The sequence below is a fragment of the Filicampus tigris genome, chromosome 4 (genome assembly GCF_054856515.1).
Source record: "Filicampus tigris isolate MCC_2025a chromosome 4, RoL_Ftig_1.0, whole genome shotgun sequence".
Lineage (NCBI taxonomy): Eukaryota > Metazoa > Chordata > Actinopteri > Syngnathiformes > Syngnathidae > Filicampus > Filicampus tigris.
The window spans coordinates 12,078,581-12,089,421 of record NC_141220.1 but is presented as its reverse complement, the minus strand read 5'-3'; the positions used below and the strand labels follow the sequence as shown (position 1 = coordinate 12,089,421).

At 40.8% G+C, this 10,841-nt stretch overlaps 1 protein-coding gene across 3 annotated transcripts in view; it reads right to left on the bottom strand.

The window, feature by feature from the left end:
* The window catches only part of mical3a (microtubule associated monooxygenase, calponin and LIM domain containing 3a), a 74,689-nt gene that overhangs the window by 4,385 nt on the left and 59,463 nt on the right, over positions 1-10,841 (bottom strand). For 2 of the 3 annotated variants that reach the window (XM_086029286.1, XM_086029288.1), the window contains 2 exons: positions 2,062-2,161; positions 480-553 (listed from right to left, as the gene is read on the bottom strand). In XM_086029286.1, coding sequence (XP_085885412.1) covers positions 480-553; positions 2,062-2,161 — 174 coding nt within the window. Of the gene's footprint in view, positions 1-479; positions 554-2,061; positions 2,162-6,209; positions 6,309-10,841 lie in introns of all 3 variants that reach the window. The other variant, XM_086029289.1, reaches the window with a different exon arrangement.

Genomic DNA, 10,841 nt, shown 5'->3' with positions numbered 1-10,841 from the left:
GACGTGCATGCGCACATTTCTTCGCTGGTTCAGCAGCTTCTTCTTCGGGTCAGCAGACGAGAACTGTTCTCCTGCGCTCAAAACATGATTTTATGCTCAAAATGTCCTTTTACATGCTTGTAATTATAGCACAAATCTAACACCAATACTGTATCCTTTACCTACAGAAAGCCTTGCATTTCGGGTCAGATTGTCCTCCTGATTTTTTTCTATCGACCATTTTATTTTATCCAGCAAGAATCCATTTTCTGTTGTTTTGCACGTATAACAATCTCTTCAGTGGATGCAGCCATAGAAGCAGATCATCCATTTAATGTATTCAACAGCAGGACAGTTTGGATGCTTTGATGACACTGTCAGAGATATTCATATTCTCATTATGACTGGTTGGAGGTTTTAGTTTGCAGTGCCTCATACAGAGAGGTGTTTAGGATATTTACTCACAGTCTTGAGGACTGGGCAATCAGCCACAAACTCACCTTCGACGGCCATTCGCTCCCTTAGTTCCTGCTGCAGTCGGCTCTGACGGTCCTCTAGCTCCAGTTCTCTAGCACTTAAAAGAAAAACGAAAATGTACAGAAGGACTTCTATCAACCCTCATCAATTATGAAGCTCTGAACTTTCAGCTTTCCTGAATGCCTTATCCTAATAAATGTTATGATAAAATAAATGTACTTAAAGCGGAAGTCAACCCAAACTTATTTTTTCAAGAATATGTTCCCAGCCGGCCCACTAGTTAGAACACGGCATTCTGATTAATTTTGCGTTTGTGGAATATAAATTAAGCAGCAAAATGCACTCGTCTTTAGCCATCTCTGGGGGCGGCCATTTTGTCTTCTGTTGACTGAAAATGACATCACAACTGCTCACAACGACCAATCACAGCTCAGATTCAGAAAACAGGTCAGCCCCAGCTTTGCCCCAAGTTGCTGATAATACATTTTTAAAAGTTTCCTTCCACGTACCCCTAGGGGTACACGTACTCGTGGTTGTGAAACACTGAATTAAACAACGGAGTGCATCCAGCAGCCTGTGTTCAGCGTAATTTAGTTGTTTTACTATACAGCTATTTATTGATTCTTCCCATGACATGTATGTTGTTACACAAAAGCGAAAAGTCTCTGTGAACTAACTGTCAACAGAATAAAGAGTGTCTAGCTAGGTCCACCAACAAAAGGTTGCCAATAATGGTACACTACATAATTATTATGGTGCTAGTTAAAAAATCGGTCTCAGCTGTGGTGACTTTTTAACCTAAGTGAATTTTCACGCAAATATTTCCATTTTAATAAAAAAGAACATCGTTTCATCAACTCATGCTATGCACATTTACATTATGTTCCCGGCATCCACAGCAATCACGTTCAGTCCACAATCACAGTCACAATCAGGCCGCTATGAACAAAGTAAATAGGCGTGACAACGCAGGGGGATGAGATGGGCAAACGATACAGGATGTAATTGCTGTGGATGCCGGGCCTGGACAAAAAAAAATATTGCCATGGCCATGGGGTGAATGAGTACACAAGTCAGTCATTTGAACGCCACAAAACGTGACAGTATGTACAAGTAACAGGCTGCAACAAAACCAGGCGATTCATAGTCAGACAGGCAGCATACACTAAGTGTCTCACAGTCCATTCAATTTTTGTTGTGTTCTGCCACGTTCGGGGGGAGTGAGTAAGTATACTGTATGTTCCCCCTCACCCAGCAGCTTAATTTGGCTCAAAATGTGGTGCAACGCCCCCCCCCCTCATTCAAGTTTTGTAGGTATTGTAACATAACTGAAATATAGTTAGGGGAAAAAACTTTTTTTTCATATTCTGTATTCAAGTTTTGTAAGCCTTACAACAAAACTTGCATACGGACTAGAAAATGGCTCAAATTCCACGTCACTTTACATTTCGGTAAAACAGGGCTGCCATGGCCACCGGGAACATAATGTAAACCTAGCATCAAAAACAGGAAGTGGACCATATCAAAGGGTGTTGCAGCCACTTTGGGTGATTCATACAGAGTGTTCAAGAGAATCCAACATAAAAGGTTTATGAGTAAACTTACAATATCATGAGTTCAGATTCATAACGGACTAGGGCATTCTTCTCCTGCACCAACTTGAACCACTCTTGCATCAGCTTGGGATCATCCTTCTTGCCCATGCCTGGAGAAAAAAAGTTGAAAGAGTATGGCAGTGAGATGTGAGACGTCAGATAAGGCACACAAGGACATTGAAGGATCGACACTGGGTAATGCAATCACAGCCATGGTGGGATGTCCTTGTTGAGGGATGGTGAGGTGGAAGGATGGATCCGACACCAATGTGGTCAGTTGGTCCATACTTCCCAGGGTCACATAAAGATGGTGTGGTGGTTTTGACTTGAGGGAGGTGTACAGTACATAGAAATAACTCTCAAACACACATACAAACACACTTAAAAGTTGGACAGAAAAAATTGTTGTAAAGATTCATTTGCTTAACACAGATCAGACTGTTCTTTTGGGGTAACTATTATACAGTCTTCTTGGTTCAATAGAGTACAAAGTGATGAGGGGCGTGTGTGTGTGTGTGTGTTTGTGTGTGTGTAGGCGGGATGTAGTTGGAGTTGCCAAATACATCCCTAAGAATCAAAAACACTGGACCATACTGTGTGTGTGTGTGTGTGTGTGTGTGTGTGCATGTATATATGGCTGGGACAATCTACTTTTGTCCGGATCCAATACGGATCCCGATACTTGGATGGCGATCTGATACATATTGCAATATTTAAATATTATAAAAATATATATATTAAAAAAAAACGAGGCAAGTGTTTCCAAAGTTTTAACTTAAGTGCCATTTGTTATTCAAATGTCACGATTGAAAATGGCACACACTTTTCCAGTAACTGTTCCTGATACACAGGTGTGCAATAAATAAAACTAAATTCGCAAAGCTCAACTTTAAGGACATCAAATGTTCCAAAAGTACGTTATAGAACGTACAAAACATAACATAGAAGAAGGTATTGAAAGTATCTTAATGATATTTGATGGCCTCTTAGATCAATACAAAGAAAGTGTGTTAATACTGTACATTATTAAAGCCCTCACATATAATTGAGTTTGGACTGGACCGACTCTCCGTCCTTTGCTCATTCACTGCGAGACATTTTCAGACCCTCTTTGACCCTAACTTTTGAAAATGTTTGAAAAAAAAAAAAAAGTTCCTGGACTGACTGGACTGTGAAAAGACAAATAAATATGTCCCTGGCAGTGAATGAGTTAGTTTGAAAATATTGGTAAAGAATTTGTTCCGTTAATTTATGTGCTTTTGCTGTAGTTCCACAGTGTATTGTTTGGATCTATGAGAGTCTATCAATTGAGGCATTTCAATGAAGTCCGGCATGACAATAGTGTTCCCTGGCTACTTCGCGGTTCGGTTATTGCAGCTTCAGTCGATCGTGGAGTTTTCATCCATCCATCCATCCATCATTAGAACCGCTTATCCTCACGATGACCAAAACTTCATCTATTGTGTTTTCTTGCTATTTTTCTTTTAAGTTGGAGCAGACAAAAAATAGTTTTTATTGAAGGGAAATATGTTTTACAAAAACCGAAACCATGAACTTTAGAGCTCGTTGTCCCCCCAAATCCCCATTTCCTCATCATGGGTGGGATTTGGAAATATGCTCCGAGCGTACTACTTTACTCAGACAGTATACGAGGACGACAAACGTCTGTTTCATATCTACATTAAAGTTTTTCTTTTTAGTTTCAAATGGCTTAGCTTACCCGAAATACTGTGTCGCATTGTAGCTAAAAGTACAATCCTTGTAGGTTAATGTACCTTTGTGCGCTGTAAATCCTTGTTGTGGCGACCGGAAGCTAGTTGCCATGACTACCGTCAAAGTCAAATTTATTTATAAAGCCCTTAATCACAGATAAGTCTCAAAGGGCTTCACTTACCCACAGTTCACAAATATTAACGACATACCCTGATCTTTACCCCCAGGAGGGCAAGGAAATAAAAATACCCCATCAGGGGAAAAAATTTGAAACCTAGAGAATAGGCCGCAGATGGGGGAATCCTCTTTCCAGGATGACCAGGCTGCAATGCTATTCAATGTTAGTTGAAATAGTGTGAAGTCCATTCAATCAGATGAAGCGCCGCCGTTGCAAGAAGACTCCATTGGTGAAGTTGGTCCATTGATTGTAGTATGCAAAATGGCGTCGGCCGTCTCCTTCGTCTTGTAAGTGGAAGACGAAGAATAACAACTTCTGCCTGAAGTACAAGGATTTACAGCGCTGGTATTTATTCACCATTTTACATTTTAAAAGTTAAACCTATTAAGTGTAACAATTGTTTAGAAGGGCGTTTGTGTGGGGAGTTTGTAATGACTTAACACCCCCCAACCCCCCAAAGGGCAAACTCTACTATGCGGAAATTCACCTATTGTGGGGGATTATGGAACGTACCACCGGCAAAAATTGAGGGAACACTGTATATAATTCCACCTGACCACTTCCACTGCAGTCATACTGACCGATTTAATCTCCTGATGATTGATGCTTCATTCGGATTTGACGATATGCAATGTAAATGTAATTTTCTGCTTACACTTACACGACACATATCCAAATCTGGCCACATGGGAGGAAAAAATTATCTGAATTGGGTGAGTTGAAGCATGTGAAAAATCATACCTTAGTTTCCTCATCGCTTTTCTCACCATGATCTCATATTTCAGCCAAATATTTCAAAACTGTTAAGAATTTGTGTTGAGAGTAAATTCAATTTGCTATTCCGTCTGGTTGTAACACATAAAAAATCAAAAATAAAACTCAAGTTTTCGGCATGGCGGCACGGTAGTCGACTGGTTAGCATGTCCACTGGGTCTGAATCCCTGGCCTTCCTGTGTGGAGTTTGCATGTTCTCTCCGTGCCTGCGTGGGTTTTCTCCGGGTACTCCGGTTTTCTCCCACATTCCAAAAACATGCACGGTATGTTAATTGGACAGTCTACATTGCCCCTAGGTGTGATTGTGAGTGGGATTGTTTCTTTGTCTCTGTGTGCCCTGCGATTGGATGGCAACCAGTTCAGGGTGTACCCCGCCTGCTGCCCGAGGACTGCTGGGATAGGCTCCAGCACACCCGCGACTGTTGTGCGGATGAGAGGATTGGACAATGGATGGATGGATGGATGGAAGTTTGTGGTGTAAATGCTCACCTCAAAATTAATACAATGTTTGTGTTGCTTTTTTCAAATGAATGATGAAATGCGAGACGTCTCTGATGGACAGATTCACAATGCGCTATTTGGTCTGGCAAGAAAGAAGTCATGTGTAGTTTGCAGGGATTCTGAATTTCTCTATTGCATGCTAAGAAATAACTGCTACTTGACAGTAGGTAGAGGATCCAAGAAGTTTCACTGAAGCATTGAAGGAAATTTTAACGCAGCATGCCATATTCGAACAAGAAGATGAAGTTGGTGAGAGCATGTTGTAGATAGCGGTGAAGTGATAACTAAAGACATGAGGCTTCAGTTACTGTTGCTGTTGTTGTTTTTTTCCAAGAGCACCTAATTATGAGTTCTCAACATATTTCTTTCCACCATCTCCACCACCACCACCAGCCCTCAGCCCAAGGTACCAAACACAGGAAAGCCATCAGAGAACTTAAAATAAGCATAAATCAATCAGATAACACATGAAAACAAAAGCTTGTGTCTTCACACACTTCACAATTTGAAACCCAGGCAAAATCTCCATTGGCAGGGGTTAGCTATAAGAACAAACCAGATGATTCATTAATTTATAAAACTTGCTTTGTGTAGGACTCCAATATTTATAACACAACTTCACACCATGCAAGGTTCACACTCCTGAATCATAAACTATGCCTGCAAGCAAAATTGTTTTGTGTGTGTGTTTTTGGGGATACGTGACACTGATGAATTATCTTAAAATATTTTTAAGATAATGACAATGAACTATTCAACGTGCTCAATTTGCAAACAAAACATGCAGGTGGTTCAAAACGACACCACAGCAGAGTAGTTTGCCCTTTAAATTAACATTGTGGGAAAATCTACTGAGCTGGTGTAGAAAAAGAGGGGGGAAAGAGCAAGAAGATGAGGGAGGGTTCAAGTAAATAGCCCAGTTCTGGAGAACCCCTGTGGTTGCCATGGTAACCTGCCACACCCAACAAGCAGAGGAGGCGAGGTTAGGTTACCTTCAGGGGAACAGCAGAGGCAGAAGGGGAGGGTTCTCCGACGGTGCATCCCCACAAAGGGCTCAACTTCCACAAGACAGGGGGAAAGGGAGCGAGGGACTGATGCAGACAGGGATATTGATGCGGAATAGAGAAGGGATGGTAGAAATGACAGAGAGGAAGAAGAAAAGCAGAGATGTTACAGAGAGAAGCAGTAGAGGACACACGGTGTGGGAGGGTGAGGGGACACGGTGTGATGAGAAGAGAAAACCATGGAGGAGAAAAATCAAAGGAGGGCAGGAACAGTGAGACAGGAAGAAGACAAATCACCTAGGAGGAGAAGGTGGGAGTGATCACCTTTGAGGTATGAGGGTTGAATAAAGTAGGAGTAAAAATAGGAAAACAACCCAGTAGAAAAAGCTTTTCTGATAATGCACTGGTAATGCTTTCTATACGCTTCCATTAGGCCATCACATTCTTCATCTGAGGATACAATTGAATAAAAAGGCTTGCACTTCCATACATAAAGCTTAACAGGCTGGATTTACGCCGTATGGTTCAAGTGACAATTCCAATGTATTGAGAGGGTAAAGAGAGAAAAAAAGCACGGAATCATACTGTACAAGGTAATCTCAGATGGGAATCAGGCCTCTTCAAAATGTGCATACAAATTGGATACTTATCCGATACCTTTAATGCGACTGTAACCAACAGATCGGACATAAACCGTCAAAGCGAGCTTGACGTCATTGCAATAAACCTGTCAGTGATGCATTCACCGCATCCTCTCAAACAACACATTAAAAAACACATTGTAAACCTAAACAAAAGCCAACATAAAAATTATTAACCCCATGCAGGTCACCTGGTATTTTTACCTGAACGCCTAAAAAGGTGCACCCAAAGTAAAACCGAAGCTGTACTTGAACCATTTGGAGTATTTTTAAGTGCTACTGGCACTGAATTATGGATGTTTGAACACATAAAAGAAGGCGGTTTTTATGTCCGCCTACTTTTTTTCTTTTCTAAAAATCTGCCTGGAAAATGTTGTATTAGGTGGTGGACTAAAATAACACAACAGGATTACAGCTCAAAGGCTCCTCCAATTACATTTCAAATTTGACAATAATACGACAGAAAATGAGCATTTTACACTAGTTTTACTGAGGGGATGTCCAGGCGACCCAAAAGTGTGCCATTTGAATCCCATTGAATCACGTTGCAACCATGTTGATGTATGTAGGGGAAAAGGCTGCTATTGTGGAATGCTTCAACAATCTGAGTTCTAATGAGTTCTTGTTTTTGTTCAAAAGGTTCCCATGTTTTTTTTGAAGAATTTCATTGGCCGTTGAATGCGTCAATCACCATCTTAGCCGGTTTGGTTGTGACTGCAAACATAACTGATGAATCATCCATATGCAGGGGTGGTACTATTTACGCATGGAATATGTTCACTGGCTGTTGTTGAACTCTGACATGGGAAACATCAGTTTATTGGATCAAGTAAGCTATCAATCAAACTTAGGTCTAGCCTACGTTTTGAAACGTCGTCGTCGTCGAAGTTAACTCAATCTACGATGGAAAATATGTACATATGTAATATGTATACGTATCTGATGCAACCTGTAACAGTTGCAGCAAGCTAATAACGTGGCTTTATGGATGTCAGACTTGTTGTGGGCTAACTATATTACTGGAATACCTTTACTGGACCCTTGTCGACGTAATATGATCATTGATGATGGATTATGAAATTGTGTCGGACATTTGAGGATGAAATGGTGAGTTCCATATTTTTTGTGTGTTAGCGATTGTTTTGACTAAAATGCTCGCCGAGCCTGCAGATATGAATGAATCTTTTAATGTTTGGTATCATTCAAATATGCGGAAACTCAGTTTTCTAACCATATATAACATGCCCAGGAATGCTTTGAAGTTGTTCAGTATGTAGTGAATGTCCCGTGGCCACAACGCCATCGCCCCCACGGGTGGGCCGGCGACCCACATGTTGGAAATATGCAGTTGTGTCCATCAATAAATAAGCAAATAATTTACTGAGAACATCCAGCAGGGAAATGGGGAGGTCACCCCCATTCAAATCATTGAGGGAGGGTTAAGCTCAGTCCAACTTTTTTATTTTAATTTTATTATTACTAATAAAATTACTACTAAATAATAAAATTACTTTAATATTACTATTCTTCATTCTTGCATAAAGAACCTGAAAGTAACACCTGAGTAGAAGTACAGATATCTCAAAAGAAAATAACAGTCGAAGATTATTTCTATTCTTAACATACTGTATGTGACATTTGCGGTACTAAAGTATAAAATGTTTTCATATTTTTGTCACGATTGCTCCAAAAGGAGACTGTATGCTACAGTACCACCATTCAATTTGATGACTTTCTCCACTTTCTCTCCATGATTGCAATTTTATAAGTATTGAATGATCTAAATCAATATGAATGGCTATCCATTAGCCAACAGGTTAACCAAAAACCAATATGGCAATTACACATTTACGGACATCGCATAATCAGTTAAAGGTGTTCGAGTCAGTGTGCCCTGATCTGACTAAGCTGGAGAGGATTAGCCCTACTGACAGGGCCAGCCAGGGAGGAGACCAGCCCACATTATGTTTAGATTTTGAAGACAGTATAAATGTGAGGGCTGCATGTTAGACCGTGCCTCTTTTCTGCCCTCGCCCGTCTCGAGAGCATTCGCGATTAACCTGCTCAGATCTGCTCATTGTACGATTCCTGAACTTCCGACGGAAAAGAAAACAGACGAGAAAATTCAATCGACTTGTGTGGGTCTTTTATTTTCATTGGATACTTTCTTGAAAGATAAAAAGAACACGCATTGTGTAAGTAGTTGTTTTGGAAATTGCTAATTGGGCTTATGGCCTCGAGACCTGCAGAACATTCCAACAGTATGCTATGCCAATAACGATTATGAATTGATGAATACAGCGATTCTTGACCGCCATGTAGATGTGAACATGAGTACTACCCTCATTTTCGGATACTATTTTTTCCCCATGCTTTGAACATTGTGCCTTTAAATGTGACACGGGTAATTTATCAATATTTAATAACAAGCTTCATGTTGCCAATAGATTTACAGATAATCTCGTCACATCTGACTGAATGAAATTATGAAACACATTACAGTGGACCAATTAAATTGTCCGAATCGGCACTTATACTGAATCTTCAGATCAGTCATTTTCGTAATTCAATAGGGGGCGAGGAGGACGATTTTTTTTTTTTTACCAGCACAGGGTTCCCAATCTTTCTTGGAATTATTTTCTTTTGCGGGACTTTTCCGGGACTCCTCGAGACTTTTCCAGGACGTTTTTCATCTGCTACGGTACAAGTCAAGTTATCACAACACACACTAATACATTCTACCTCCTACAATTGTACCTTGTATTATGTCCATTTAATCAGATTACTTCAATGCTACCAAATACCATACTCACAAAAAAAACAAAAAAAAAAAACGTCTCTCTCACAGCTACAAATCGATTTCCATCATTCACCACAAAAGAAACGTTCATAAGAACGACCCGTTTGCGAACGTCACAGACTCACAACACTAACACAAGATCTCACTTGGATTTTAGCATCTAAATTACTTTCATTGCTGAGTAAATCAAGACAATGCCATATATCTGATGTACTAATGAGTTGCTGATGGGTTGGAGAGAGGCCACACCCCATGCTAGCACCCATGGCACCACCACAGCCAGGTTGACTAGCCCAGGGGCGTAACACTAACTAAAAACGGCATAACAGGCTGGACCTCTGCTGTGCACATACGCAGTATTTTAACAGATCTGAATTACTAATTAAGTTTTTCTCATTCGCATATTTTCTTTCTGCTGTTGGACAATGGAGCAAGTATGAGTACTGAGTGAAACGTGGCCCAGTAAGACTACCCGTTACTCGTCGGTACCTCGAAGCTGTCGTCATGGTCACTGCGGCCCTGCTGACACCAGAGATGTATTTCATTTCAGCCAAAAGTAACGGCACGCCTACTACAGCTCTTTGTCACTCAACAGAGGAGAGAAACCTCACACTCGATATACAACTCTACAGCAACACTATTGAACTGAAAGTCTCTAGTTTTGGTGCTTCTTTGGAAAAACTAAATCCTTACTTGGGTCTGAAAAGTCTGTAAATCTAGCGACAAAAAGTCATACGGAAACACCGGGCAGCAGAACTGTTCTAAGGGAATGTGCAATTTGATTGGTTGGTTGCGTCACATGGGGCCCTGTGCTGGCTAGAAGCAGAGATGAAGCACAAAAGTGCTACAGCTTAAAGTTGCCCATTGAAGGCCGCTGAAAATAAACACGGATGTCTATTCACCCACATAGCAGGGAGAAGCAGAGGGAGGACAAGGACCAGGATATTTTACTGTTTTCTCATTTTCCATGTGTTTTCCATGACTGGAAAACTAGTCAATCATTTTCAAGGTTTCCCAGGATGTGTGGGAACTCTGCAGGACTGTCCGTATGTGAAGAACAAAGCGTTAATGTGAATGATCACACAGTGATGACATATGGCGTCACGATGGAAGAGTGTTAGTAAATGCCTTTTACGCGGCACGTTACAGTATATTGGTGGCAGTGATGGCATTTGTGCC